This window comes from Protopterus annectens, chromosome 2.part0 (genome assembly GCF_019279795.1).
Source record: "Protopterus annectens isolate FY-2018-M chromosome 2.part0, PAN1.0, whole genome shotgun sequence".
Taxonomy (NCBI): domain Eukaryota; kingdom Metazoa; phylum Chordata; order Ceratodontiformes; family Protopteridae; genus Protopterus; species Protopterus annectens.
Genome location: NC_056728.1, coordinates 116,913,828 through 116,929,625, shown reverse-complemented (window position 1 = coordinate 116,929,625; position 15,798 = coordinate 116,913,828). Strand labels below are relative to the sequence as shown.

Below are 15,798 nucleotides of genomic sequence, written 5' to 3'. Positions count from 1 at the left end.
AGAGGTAAGGGCAACATCATCACAATTAACAGTAACACAGGGGGGTAATACATTTACCCCTTTATATGTGCATTAAGTGTAATGTCAACAAGAACGTGGCTGACAACTAAAGCCTAAGATTATAACTGTTGCAATCTTCAACCCCCCCCAAAAAGACATGCAACATAGAATTTAACATATTCATTTCAATTGTTTTACTGTACAGCACCATTCAACTGTTCAGATAAAAAGCCTACCTGGAAGCTCCTCCTGGGACATACTTGCTGTTTTGGAAGGTGGTGTGCCCATATCCAGTACATGTTGTCCTGCACTCTCCTGGGAGCTGTCTTGATCTCTTATATTGGCCAGATATTGTTCACTGGGGGTTATTGGGGGGGAGTTCCCTAGCAGGCACTTCCCCGGTAGCCATTTGGTCACAACCCACTGCAGCTGCTCGCCTGGGTGCAGTAATGATCAGGGCAGTGGTCCTGTGGCCACACCTGTTCATATGTTCTGCTGTGGACATCCATGGCAATCACATTTTTCACACTTTGCTGTCATATTTGCATCCGGTGTGCCATATCTCCCCATCGGCTTTCCAAGAGCAAAGCACCATGTTGAAGAAACCCATCCAGAATTATTTGATTTTACACATCGGTGAAGGGGGCTTTACGTGGATTGACATGCCTGAGTGGCATACTTGTAGGTGTCCTAAAAGACAACAAAGTATAATATGCGTAAGTATCACATAAGTACAAAATAACTGTTTCCAGATAAAACAGAAAAGGTAGCCAGTCAGTATTACCCACTGGAGAAACATCAACCCATCTAGATATGTGAAATACTAATAACAGGCAGGATACAAAACAAGGAGAGAAACAAGAGCAATATGTCCTTGTTTGTGCCTTAACAGTAACTCCTCTTTGCTTCCCTGCTCCCCCCCCCCACAAAAGAACTGTCAAATGAACCATTTTGCTAACAAAACATCTTTGAAATGCTAAGTGTACTATCAAAGGAGCTGTCCCTGAAACATTTGTACATATTTATCACAGAGCATTCCATTTTCATGTATTGTCAATTGTGCATACTTCTGAAATGGCTTGACAAACATGCCTATGCCATCCGTACACTTTTAACTAATGCATACAGATAAAAGTATAAAAGCCTTTGCTTCACATTATTCTTAAATGCATTCCAGCATATGCAGTATGTAGGTGACAAAATAGGAGCATACCTGCTGAATTTCAGTACTCCTCTGTAAAAAAAAAAAAATATATATATCCTGAAGAAAGTGTTCTTGCAGTCTTCTAAACATATGATGCAAACTTGTATGCAACTCTCTTCAACATCAGTTTGGCTAGCTACACATTTGCCTTTTTGTAATGGCATACATTATTAGTGGATTACATCTGTCTTTGTGTTTCATAGATGCTAATTACAGCATAAACAGCTGAATTGCATGCTAATCAACCGATCCAACATGGTGGAGCTATTCAACAAGCTGCAAAGCATCCATGTAGACTCCATGTTGGTTATTCCTTCAGATGTCAAAACCTTTGGAGTACAGACACTGAAAATCTACGCAGACAGAAAGTTGGGGGCTGCTGCTACTTTAATCCATCTTTATGTGCTAGAGGCTGAAACCAGTGTTACTTCTACCACCAATAGGCCTAGGCCGCGAATAAGTGTTTTCAGGCCATGTTTAACTTATCACAATCTACATGGCATGGAAATTGTAGACAGCTACAGGGTGGACAGGGGCACACTACAGAAACTGTGACCTCTACCTTTCAGAGACCAATAGGGGGCATGCTGGGGGTGTCACAGGCATCAGCATCCGGGATTCTCCACCAATTCCGGAATGCTGTGCTCCAACATGCCAGTGAGCACATATATTTTCCCCATAGCTCTGAGGAGAGGGCCAGAAATATGCAACAGTTTTACCGGGTAGTGCACTATCCTGAAGTACTGGGTGCCATAGATTGCACACATGTAGAAATTAAGACACCACCTAAGGAACCAGGGTAGGCTGTACATTAACAGAAAGGGCTTCCACTCTTATCAACTGCCAAGTCATGTGTAATGCCAAGGGAATTATCTTGAACATGTGTGCTGATGACACCCATCAGAAATGCACACACACCGACAGAAGAGCACCATAATGAGGCAGATGCTCAAACCAGAAATGTCGTAGAGCATGGGCATGGGTTTGGGCTGCTGAAGTCACAGTTCCGGTGCCTGGATACATCTGAGGGAGCCCTACAGTACAATCAACAGACCTGTACAGAAATCTTCACAGTGTGTGTCATGCTGCAAAACATAATCCTGAGGAAACAGCTACAGCAGGTTGAGAAAGGGGAAGGGGCACACATCCCACCACCAGTGGCAAGGTCACCACAGTCACAGGCAGATGAGGAATCCGAGGGGGAACTACCAGCTGCTGTGGGTGTAGGCAGACATAGGTGTGCTCAGTATGCCCTTGCATTGGCTAAGAGACCACTCACAGCACACTCACTCACCACCTAGGGACCTACAACCTTCCTCCTACTTGCATACATATATTAATATTGATGCCAGGCAAATCGCACAACCTTTACTTCCCCATGTATTGACTGTGTAATGCTTGCATCAGACAGTCAGCCCTGAAGTAACACCATGGCAGCTGCTGCATTTACAACGAAAGTCTTGAACCTGGAGTGTTTTGTTTAATAATAATAATATGGCATATCTTTGTTATTTCATCACTTGGTACAGTAAGCAAGTAAAAGGAGAGCGATTTGTACAGAAATTACCTTAATATCTGACTCCAGGGACTTATTTGACTTGTATGTGTCCATTAGTAAGTAGTAGGACGCTGGTATCAAATATTCACACTGTCATACCTCTTAAAACTACTGATGATCACTGCATGCACTCAGTTTAGCACCATACATTTGTAATGGAAAATCATTAAATAGAGAAGTTAGAAAGTAATGATATACATTGCAGTTTCTGACTTCACAACCCTCACAAGATCAAACAGGCAGTATGCAGAACAAGGAGAGTAACAAGAGCAACATGTCCTTGTTTGTGCCATTGCAATAAATTACCTTTGCTCCCCACCCAAAAGAACAGTCCATTCTTGTTTGTGCCAAAACAGTAACTTGCATTTACTTGCCCCAAAAGAGCAGTCTATGCTTGTTTGTGCCATAACAGGAACTCAGCTTTGCCTCTCCTCAAAAGAACAGTGTACCCTAGTATGTGCCATAACAGTAACTCACCTTTGCCCCCCCCCAAAAAAAGAGTATTCTGTGCTTGTTTGTACCATCCAACCCGCCATTCAGTTGTTGGCAACTGCATATCATATTGTTCACAGTTAATATCCTCATACATTTTAAGGCCAATGATCTAGAATGGCTTACACACTGCATGTGTCATACTGGTCAGACAACTGATTAATGACCAAGAAACACAGAAACGTAAGACAGAGCTCTATATTTGCAAGCAATAATCATTAGCAGGTTGTGTAAACACCAAGTCCACTGCATCCAAATATAATACATTTAATAAATGTACAAATAACAGTTTATGGTTTGATATCAGTGCACATTCTGTTGCAGTTGGTTGTGTGAAGAATGTTTTCAGACACCCATCCTGTTTTCTGAAGGTGCATTGGAGTGACAGTTAAAGTTCAGACCTATGTAGAAATATCTCATGTGTGCTAACATTTTCTACAGTGTGTGTCATAGGTTGCTTTTCCTCATTTTGTGTATTTCTCCTATATTTTAACTGGATAAGTAGACCACTCAGAAAGTAGACAGACAAAAATAGAAACCTGATGCATTCAATTAGTGCTATTGCCTGTGGCAACAGGTATCATTGTAGGGCTGGAATATAGATGATCCTGGGTTCTAGTACAGTGTGTGCAACATTTGTTTTACTGTTGTGACATTGCAGTTTATAGCAATGAACTGAAACATGAACAGCCGTTATTTCAACTCTCTTGTGGCAAACAGTTGTTAGTGTAGAACTATCATGCACATGGTCCTGGGTTCAAATTCCCATTATAGTCACTCTCGCTTATAACACCTCACATAGTGTAGCTTATATTAATCATTTGTATGAGGGCTAAGACACTAATATTGTGTCAGTTATTATTTTATTTATCTATGTATAATTGTATTTATTAATCAATTGTATGTCAGGGAGTATACTACGCATTACATTCCTGTAAGGATATTTCTGCTCTCTGAACTGCCATGGCCTTCACATTTATCAAACACACATACACAACTGCCTGTGTATCAAATAACCTTGAAATTGCATTACTTGCCACTGTTGTGCACCGTTTACTTTCATGCACTGTAGAGTACTGTGTTTACATGATGGTAAGCCGTGCGCAACATGTTCAAACAGTGTGCACACTCCCAGTAAATGCAGTAACTGGAATTGGTGGGAAACCATCATTCTCCATAGCTCTTGCTCCATGCTAGACATGGCAGGTGTTCGTGGAGACAGTGTGAGATTTAGGGCTCAGAGATGGGGATGTCCAGGAGTCCAAGATTTTATTGGACTCCTAGTGAAACATCACAGTGCCAGGTTGCTGCAGAGGACTATTCTGGGGGTCCCAGGATATGTCAGATGCTTGGGATAGTTTGGCCCGGGCTGTGACCAGTGCCACCGGTATCCCCCACACTGGTGAAAAAAGTAGGCAGCATTACAATGACCTCTGGAGGAGGAAGAGGGGTATCGTCAATACTTGGATAGAGAAATTTAGAATTAAGGACATCTCACACATGTGTAAGTATCAGCTACATGTAGTACTTGTAACGGTTAAAAGCTGAATATAGGTAAGACTGGTCTTCATAATGGCATTCTGTTCTGTTTTTTCCACAGCTGGCATGGATAGAGAGTGCAGTGTTAGGACCCATGCCACTAGACTGGTGAGGATGAGGGAGGCATGTTGTATGTATGCAGCAGAAGAGTAGTGTTATTGTAGCATTAAAAGTTAAAGGTAGCTTTTTTGGTATTTTATACAGTTGTATCAAAGTGAGCATGCATATTCCAACTGTAAAAGCAAGTATGCATGCATTAAGTCTGTAGCATAAACCAAGAGTACAATATTAGACTTTAGTCAGAGGTGGTGGGTTCATATACCACACTTCCCAACTACAATAACTGTTAATTTTTCATTTATGTCCACCTTAAAGGTTTAAAGAAAAAAGCTCTATACCAGTGGCACACGTCTGCTGTAAACTGTAATTTGGATAATTGGAACATACATATGTGCAATATATTCACATGTAAAGGAGTGTTTGCTGCAATCTGTAGTATAGTGTGCATCTGTTAGGAGCTGCTTGTCTTAAAAGTAGTAAGTTATCTGTTGGTAGTGATAGTTTTAACAGTAAAGAGTAATGTTATAATACATTATAATAGAGTCAAGTAATTGTATTAATGCATTGTATGTTACATGTGAAGGTGCTAATCTTATCTGTTTTGTTTTCTCTAACCCCAACCCTTATCCCTTATGTCTATTTTTTTATTTTGTTTTATTCCATTATGTGTTATCAAAATATGTCCATGTCATCCATGTGTAGCACATCACAAAATGCCCCAGAGCACAGTGGTGTAGGCCTGCCCCACAGGATCAAACAGCCCCCCCCAACCTTTGCTCAGCCTTTACACAACCTACCTGGCGACACCACCTCTGCTGCCCTTGCACTACCTGCCCTCTCTGGTAGTTCTGCCCCGGAGGATAGGCCAGTGGTTTCTTCCGGGAGCAGTGGCAGGGGTGGCGAGTTTATCACCCCGTGGAACTGCCAGGGATAGTGCATAAGGTTGTGCTCTGCACTGTTAGTGTAAGCCTATGTTGGATGGAGAGGGTGCTCTCTCGGAAGTGAATGAGACGTTTAGTGCTCCATCCAGTGGCAGAGTGAGGTGACAGTGATGACAGTCCTGTGGGTGAGGACTCGATTCTCACTGTCAACCAGCTTAATGTCCACGGGTCCTGGATGTCCCCACCCTCACCCCATCCATGGTCTCACCAACCTCTGTCTATCACTGTCCCTGTGTCTTGCTTGTCTTGTCTGTCTGCAATTGCTTACTCACCTACCAGATGCAGACATACCTACATCCCTTCCCCAACATTCCTCTCTCTTTTTTTCTCTCTCTCCAAAACAAAAAAAAAGGGCACCTGCCCCCACCCCCAAAAAAAAAAAATCATCCCACACATATCTCTCTATTTCACACATGTCTTCTTGACACACTTGATGCAGTCCAATTTGCTGTACAACATGGTTATGTTGTGGTCACCCCTCTCCCTGGAGGTGACACTCCAAATTCAGCTAATATTATGCATATATTGACAGTTTTTACTGTTGAAGAAATAGATGGCTATGGTTCTTTCCACTCTCCCTACTGCACATTCCTGTATTGCTTTCCAATTGTTCTTCCCCCTGCTTGCTCCCCATTTTAGCACTGTCCTTTCCTCCCCGTTTCTTTTCTTCAATGCATTATTGCACAATGGTGCTCATTGCGCACCAACGGTAAAGCAAAGGTAGTTGAAAGTATTAGATACAGCTGCATTCAAACCCAGTACCATCTGGCCTCAAAAAGGAATGCATCACTGCATTAACACCTGCTGCCACAGAGTCCAATACAATATCCCAGGATGCCTTCTAACTCTGGAATTACTATTTAGCCGTAGCCTCCAAACAGGCTTCGTGCCTCATGAATGGAAAAAGGCAGCAGTCATCCCTCTGCACAAAAGTGGGCCATCTACAAACCCTGGAAACTACAGACCCATAAGTCTCACTAGTCTTTTATGTAAAGCCAAGGAAAGAATTATCATGGAGATGATTAATAGAGATATAGTAAACCTCCAGACACTGGACCCAATCCAGTTTGGTTTCATAAAGGGGCAGATCATGCCTATTCAACCTGATGGACTTCTTTGAGAAGGTCACCAAAGCAATGGATGAGGGCAGAATCGTTCACACTGCCTACCTTGACCTGGCCAAGACATTTGACACAATACCTGTCTCAAGCATTGTTGACAAACTCAAGAGGTTAGGTACAAACCCATATGTCACCCAGTTGATAGCCATCTGGCTCACAGACAGGACCCAGGAAGTTAGAATTGGGGAGTCCACCTCTACAAAGAGGCTAGTCACAAGTGGCGTCCCTTGGGAATCCGTTCTTGGATTGCTCCTTTTTGTTATTTACTTCTCATAATTCAAGGCAAATGTCCATGGTCTCTGACTAAATTTGCAGATGATTGCAAATTAGGAGCTGTCCTTGAATCTCAAACTGACACAAATGTTCTCCAGGAGGTGCTGACGCAAACAACTGGTGTCAGAGTCATAGACTAAAACTAAATGCCAAGAAATGCATAATAGTATCCTTTGGGAAGTCATCCATCCCTGGTAATTGTCATATTGACAACACACCCCTTAATGTTGACCCAGTAGTCAGGGACTTAGGGACACACATAGATGGTAATCTAGCCTTTGATCATCACATGTCTACAGTGGTGAGGAACTCATTCTATGCTGTGCGACCTATAAACAAAGGTATGGCATCTAAGTCCAAGGAAGTCATTGTTCCACTGTATTTGGCATTCATCAGACCTATCATTGAGTACAGTGCCCCCTTTGGTATGTACCTAACCAGGCATATCCAACAACTGAAACGTCCACAGAGGCTCTTCACTAAAAGAATACAGGGCATAAGTCATATGTCCTATGCAGACTGCCTCAAGGCCCTATCCCTGTATTCTGTCTCCTACAGGTTTTTGAAGGGAAATCTATGCCTGGCATACAGGGCATTGTCAGACCCCACTTTGATGGACCTCCTGCATATCCACAAAACAAACAGTACCAGAATTACCCGTTCAAAAGACTTAAACCTTGCCTGTGATATAAATAGGACCTGCTGGGGAGATAACTATGTATCCCAGAGACTACACCATCTATGAAACAGGCTCCCCATCCATGTGAAGCAGAATTCCTCCCTAATCCAATTCAGGTGCATCATGGACAATTGGATGGGAAACAAGAAATTCATCCCTGGTTTGGCACCTGTGTGTCTGATACAAACAGGTCATCTGTAAATGGTTCATCTCCCAGGCCCATGCTTACACTTATCAAGGGTATCAGAACTCGTCAGAGATTTGGGATGCATGGCTAAGCTTTAAAAAAGCCCTTGTGGTTGTTAGCCTATTAAACACCTATGAACCTATGAGTCAGTTAAGTGCAGGTGTATTCCACAGACTTGTAACTAACTGTCATACTTTAGCAATGCTGCCACTAGAAGAGTTGCATGTCATTCTCTTATGAACTAGCCATTTTTAAGGTCTCCCTATTGCCCATCGCTCAGCACTACACAAACAAGATAAGCATAGCCAAACATTCCATTATTCCTCCATTGCCCATGATTGTGCTAAGTGCCGGTTCACGCAAACAGTAGTCAAAAAATAATAACAAAACTGACAGAGACAACACAATTTGCACACAAATGAAGAGGAGGTTGTGTGTTGCTTATTTGTATTTCCAACCTTGACAGATGTACATGTAACACTTAGTACGTCTAACTTGACACACTCACCTGATGTAAGCATTCACAGATGCCATCCCATATGTTTACATCCCTACAAGGATCCAGTTTTTTAGGATTCAGCAATTCTAATGAGTTCAGACATTTGCATCTTCACCATGTTGACAGCCCTGAATCTACGCCAGAAGATCACTGTTTAGCTAGGGAAACTGAAGGGAACTGAATTGTTTGCGTTGAACACAGAGTAGTACTGATTTTTAGATGATATGCCTACATTTCATCAGCTGCATATTGCATATGCTGACATGTTACTATGAATAGTCTGTTTAATGTTTTTTATAATTATTTTGATTAGCACACACTTTTACACTTGTCTGTCTGCTTACTTGCACAAAAAATGATTTATGCTGCTGCTGTTACTCTCCTTTTATTGCATCCAGTGTGCTGTCACACGTTAAGGTCATTCTTTACAAATCTGATACATTTTGCTTTTAATTGTGTCCGTGTCGACTCCTTACCATGGCTGTATTCCAAAAGTTTTGGAATTCACTGGTAACACCAGCACGGAGTCTACACGGTTGCTTTATAGCTTGTTGAATAGCTCCAATGTGCTGCCTTGGTTGATTAGCATGCAGTTCAGCTGCTTATGCAGTAATTAGCATGCCACGGTGTTTACCTTCCCACTGTGTGACTAATAAACCTAATGGCTAGACAGTATACTTGTTGTTTAGGCATAGGTTATATAAGTAAATATCAGTCCTGCAACAATTTTTAAGTGGGTAAAGCCTCTAGAAAACTGTTGGACAGTCGAAAGAACACGTTTACCCTATTAAAGGAAATGATGCTAATAATGCCCTTTATAAGCATAGTTAACTGTATGCAATATTAAAATTTTTAACTCATTGCTCCTCATTACTACCTCCCTTGTCATCCTTTTGTACTTCTGTCAACTGCATTCCTTCTCTTTACCTCAAGCAGTCGTGTGCTTTCACACCATTCTTCGCCCTTTGTCATCTGCCTTATTTCTCCTTGCCCGGGATTTTAAGTCTGTCCTCAAAACCTAGCCCTTTCATTCCCTCAGCTATTTTGGCACCTTTGTTTTTGACATGTATTACTAACTTGAATTCCCATTTTCATCTTGGCTTCCAGAAATGGATTCCACATACAACATGCAACCTGTGCTGTAACCTGTACAATGGAAAGATGTCATTAGTATTTGTAGAAATTGCACCTTGTACAGTACATCCCAGCATCCTCTTGGCATTTGCATTACCCTTTAAATTTACATTAACTGGTTAACTGGTTATTACCCCAAATTTTTTTTCTTCCTTTGACCTGTTTTCTGGTACTGTCCTGATGCTGTATGTTTCCCTTTCCTACAGTTTGCATAACCTTCCACCTTTTACATTGAATCCTTGTAGCCACCTGTTTACCCACAATGCAGGACTTTCTGGAGTATGCCTCCTCATCAAAATCTGTGGCTGCTGCATTAATCATTATATCTTCTCTATACATGTACCTAACAATGATGAATTACATGTAACTGGTCCCATTACTACTAGTTTCCAGTCCTTTATAAGTTGAAGTTTATCTTCTTACCCTTTAATTTTCTTAGACGTTCTAGAAGGTGCAGTGTGTAAGGCCATGATTGGAATACAAATGCATTACATTCCTAAAGTTCACTGCATTCTCCTCATTGGCGACTCAGTCATTCATCTAGATGGGGTGGCAACACCTTTGTGTTCACCACTGGTCAGGGAATTAGCATGAAAACTTCCTGTATGTGTGTCTTTCACCCACTCCTAGAACTGCAGTTGTACCATAGTAGCTTAACTTCTAGTCTGGCAGTTTGTATCTGTATACGTTTGTAAATAAAATACAGGATATTATGCATCAAACATGGATAGTCTGGTGACCTTGTTTATGAATCCTGATAACTGATCCACCTACTACTTAATTCCAGCGAAAGTATCGTTTTGCTTTTCCATCTGTTGCAATGCAACTTATCCCATTTTTACTTTTCATTTTCTTGAAGTACATTCTTAAATCTTTGATTTGAAATATGCAAGCATAATGTATCAAAATGAAACTCTTTCTGGAAGCGTTTCCTAGAAACTCTGAGACCTCTGCCGCTACTGCTAAGTAATAGAATAGTAATTATTTTCCTGCCTAGATGTGGCGTAAGAATTCCTGGCCTTTACCAAACTTAAGACATCAAGCAAATGTCTGTAAAATTAAGTTTTATAAAATGACAGCTACTGGCTGCTAGTATTGTGTTTAGAAAAATAATGACCCGACTAGGAAACGAGTCCAACTTTGTGGCATGAACTCAGATCAAGGGAATATAACAAATATTCCTATTATAGTGCTCAGTCTTGCATTTATTGGATTCATAAAAGCATTAGTAACTATTTGCTCTCTATAAAGCAGCAGTAATAAATGGATCACATATCCATATATTGCACCTGTATTGTCTCATTAAAAAGTATGTACACATTGGAGCACAGAACATTAAAAAAAAATAACCTCATTAACTTGCACCTACAGTTTCAGTTTTTAACATATGAAGTATTGTATTTTAATTTATGCTTAGCAGTTTCTGATGCATGCTGTAAGAGGTTTCCAACCTGTACCAGATTATTTTTTTTTAATTACAGCTTTCTCCCAAAGACTATGAGTTGCTTAACTTTTGTGATGTATACAAGGCTGCCAACATGTTTTCAACCATTACCAAATAATTTTATTGTTTTACAGCTGTTTCCCGAAGACTATGAGAAGTTGGACTTCTGCGGTGCATACGAGGCTGCTGGCATGTTCAAATTATATATGATGGGTCTTGACCGTGACAAGGAAATGACTCGCAAACTGAACCCAAAGGCAGTGACATTTGAAGAATGGATGTTGGAAAACAAAAACTTGCTGAATCTTAGATAAATGCTGAAAGCTATTTTTTCTCTGTACAAACTGGAATAAGGAAAGCAGCCAATATGCTTTTTGTATACATTACTTTAGTATTTGTTATTGACTTTCAACTCAGGCCTGGCACTTGAGTAGGCAGAAAATACCTTTTTAAAGAATTAGACAGTTAATATATAGACCATCTAAGTGTGATTGGCCTAGGAAATTCATAAGTTAATTTTTCTGCCATTGATTGTTTATTTCATCAATATGCATGTAATCCTATTGATGAAGAAAGGTGAAATAAAGCATAACAGCTGCTTTAGGATAAGCATGCAAGATTATAAGCATGCCTCTTTTATTATGGCCCTGCCTGAATACCTTCCAAAATCAGTTTTATTTCATTGCCAAAGGCAAACAAAGTTTTTATTTCCATATCATGGACCTTAAGGAAGAGTATTACATCTGAACTGTGGATGTGTTATGCAGTGTCTGTTCTACATTGTGACTTTCTTCTTTAGCTTAAGAAACACTGAGCAGTTACTCTGAGTGGGCTTATTGTTTCCCAGTCCTTACCTGCTTGGCCAGTGAATGTTTAACATAGTGTTGTATAATCTAGGACAAATAAAAAGGTCCGTGTGGCATTCAGATGCAGCGGTGGTTTACCTCCACTGTCTTGATTACACATGCATGATGTTAATGTTGCCTGCTATCCTATGGTCAATTTTCCCAGTTTGTGAATGCTAGTGGGTGTCTTGTGGGCCAGTATTGTAACATCTGAAGTAACTGAAATTGCACTGTGCAGATTGAAGCTGTAAATGCAGGTTTTTAGGATCTTGTCCATAATTGTGACAAGCCAGTCAAGCATTAGCTTATTGAGTTTAACCTGTTAGCCAGACTAACCTGCAACTAGACAGTAACTTGAGTCATGACATCTCTGCTTACTGAAAATTGTTCATCCTGGATTCTGGATTCGCTCCCATGCATTCGGCACATTGGTCAACAAGCGCCCTTCAGCATTCATTGTTTCTGTAGCAGGTATGGGTTTTACAGAATCGGGTTTCTAGCCCGAGCCCCAACCCTCGTCAGAGGGTGCACCACACACTCGCATGTACAGGCTCACACCTAGGGCACATTTAGTGTGTCCAATCCACTTGCAGCATGTCTTTGGAATGTAGGAGGAAACCCACAGGAACACAGGGAGGACACGCAGACTCAACACAGAAGGCACCCCAGCCTAGAATCAAACTGGAGAACCTCTTGCTGTGAGGTGACGGTGCTAACCGCTACACCACTGGCCATACATGACAATTGTTTATGGGTAGGGAAAATCTCAGTAAATGTTTTTTCAGGGGGAGCAAGTCCCCCTTTCACCTCCTTGTGGGCAGCTGCATCCCAGTACACCTTGTTATTTATATGTATTGCCTCCAAGATCCCACTGTCACAGAGAAAGTGGAGCAGTTTAGTCCCTTGATAAGACCGTTTTGATCTTTCTGTGCAGAACTCTTCCCTTCCTCATCTATGAAAGAGCTTCATGAAATGAGACTCAGAAAGTTTGTTGATTTGACAGGTGGGACATTTGATAAGAGAAACTTAAGATACTGTTAACCAGATACCCATCTTTAAATGGGCTTTATCATTTATTGCATGTATGTTGTCTTCCCCATCCATCTGATGTGAGATTCTCTAGCTCTCAGACCACATAGAAAAATTATATTCAGATTACTCAGTCTCTTAATACCCTGTTGCCTTCCATAAAGAAAAGAAAGTGTCCTATGTACTTAAAACTGCAACTTTTTTTTTCATTCTGCTCCCATTGTGGTTGTCAATGCAAACTTGGATATAAAAATGTCATGTTGCCATTCACTCATCGGTATTTCTAATGCATAACACTTGCCTGGATGACAGTCCTTCAGAGTCCATTACCTATAATAAATAAAGCACTCCTTCCCACTGGAGTTTTGTCATTAGATTGCTGACCCTGCTGTTATTTCTCTGATTAGGAACAGTAGTTCAAAGCCCTATTCTTCGTCTAACACGGTCTCTAATGAAAAATTCAGTAGGATCTTTGACAGGTTTGGGAAGAAGGTTTTTGCCTGCTCCACATTAGCTTTCAGAGCAATAGTCTCCCAGACACACACAGCAAAATATTTGCTTTCCATCTATGCTGACATTCAGCAATCTATTTCTCACCTGCCTAGTTCAGACACTAAACCTAGTTTGTTAAATGTAGTCAATTGTGCCTCCCAAGTTACTAAATTTTCAGTCGTGTGTATATGATTCAGTGGATGTTGTATAGAGACCTGCTGCTATAGGAATACCTGAGTTAGACTATAAAATTTTCCTGAAGATGTAAAGGCCCATATTTTAAATGCTTTTGAGAAAGGTTTGCTTTTTGGAAATTTCCTCAAATGCGATACTTAAAAAGTTTGAAGAAAGAGGAAAGTTGACAGAGAGTGAAACAATTCTTTTTATTTTCTGTCCTTAAGTATCAAAGGAATTTAATTATTCTTCCAGCCCTGGGCTTTTCTTCTGTAAGCTCTTCAAACCTTCTCAGCAGAAATCCTGAAAACAGTTAAATGGCAGAGAGACCCAAAAAGAAAGGGAATGGATCCTAAGGATCCTCCATTGATAAGATAAATGCATGCCTATCTTTGGACTGTGCAGACTAGCTGTAGAGGACTGGGAACTGGCAGTTCAGCACAGGTTTTCTGTGCAGGCAACCTACATTCCATCAGAACAGAATACAGCAGATCCAGGACAGACCCTCCTGAGTGGATACTGCTCCCAGAGGGGTCCCAGTAGATTGACCACCAGTGGGGAACTTCCCACATAGACCTGTTTACCTCTGAACACAACAGACCATTACAACAGTTCTGTGCCGGGCACCTTACAAAAAGGCTTGGAAAACAAATACTGTTTCTTCATATCGTGGGAATGATCTTTAATGCCTTCCTCCTTTCATGTGATAACGAGAGTCTTACTAAATGTAAATAAGGACTCACCAAAGATACTTCTGGTAACCTCCTTTTGGCCAGGACAGTATTGGTTCGCTCTTCTCATGCAACTGGCCAGGGCAATACCAGAAATTCCCTCACATGGTGAACATACTTTTACAGGACAAGGGCTCTGTCATCTGTCTCCACATTCTCAGCTTCCATATGACTGTATGGATCATAGGTTTGTGATTGATCTCATTTTAGCACCTCTTTTTAGAGGGTATGCATCAGGGATTAAAGAAGGCTATGAAAACTGGTACTAGGAAATCATATTTAGCCAAATGGAAGAGATTTTCTTGTTGGTACCATGATAGAATCTAGGCGACATCTCATTAGGAGATTCTGGTGCTTCTCCAGTACCAGTGTAAATTATTCAAGTGAGGCCTTTCTTACACTTCTGTCAAAGTTAACCTTTCTGCCATTGCTACTTGTCTGCCAGAAATGGGTCCCCTTGCCTTCCCTCATTATTCCAACAAAAAAAGGATAGGATATCTGCTAAATTAAATTCGAATGGCTTTAATAATTTGCAAATCTCATGGAAGTTTGCAGTCCTACATATCCAGCTCATTTTTGGCACCAATAATTATGTGCTAAACTTTTAAAAAACTCAGCTTAAGGATGCAAACTTGACATCCAGTCCAAAAGAAAAATGCTTTTAAGATACTAAAAAACACAATGAAAGCAACTGAATCTTTATATTTAAGGTAATTTACATTTTGGATAATTGCAGAAGTGCTACTTAAAAGTATGGTCACAAGGTTGATCTTTGTAAATTGACATTTTAGTGGGAAGAAAAAATAAGTTTTTGAAATATACCTAAATAGTTTGTAAATAGTCTCACTCTGAGTAATTATGTTTCTCTGTTTTTCTAGTTTTGTTATAAAGGATTATTGCAACTTTTTAGACCCCCTTTCTCTGTATTTCCCAGTGCTGAAAGTATGTAAAGAAGTAATATTAACCATGGAACACAACGGTTAAAATGTTGCATTTTCAAGATTTCTTGCACACTGAGTACAAAAGTCTCAGTGGAAAAAGGAAAAAAGTTAATTTAGTGGTGACTTTCATACTGCCAACAAACAGTTGTAGTAAAAACTACAAGCAGTGATTTTCTAATTTGCTTGGATGTATAAATACAATAATTAAAGAAATAGTATTAATTAATGTTTATTTGCTTCAGTTTTAAGGGTGGTCGTGGTGGTGCAGCAGTTAGCATTGCTGCCTCACAGCAAGAGGTTCTCCAGTTCGATCCTAGGCTGGGGTGCCTTCTGTGCGGAGTCTGCATGTCCTCCCTGTGGTTGCGCCGGTTTCCCTCGGGTGCTCTGGTTTCCTCCCACATCTCAAAGAAATGCTGTAGGTGGATTGGACACTGTAAATTGGCCCTAGCTGTGAG

The 15,798-nt window shown here is 40.7% G+C and overlaps 1 protein-coding gene across 1 annotated transcript in view; it reads left to right on the top strand.

The window, feature by feature from the left end:
• The window catches only part of LOC122792988 (nmrA-like family domain-containing protein 1), a gene marked incomplete in the record, with an annotated part of 438,251 nt that extends 426,188 nt beyond the window's left edge, over positions 1 to 12,063 (top strand). The window contains 1 exon segment of the mRNA XM_044060607.1: positions 11,266 to 12,063. Within this exon segment, the coding sequence (XP_043916542.1) occupies positions 11,266 to 11,445 (180 nt within the window).
• Between the last annotated feature and the right edge of the window lie 3,735 nt (positions 12,064 to 15,798).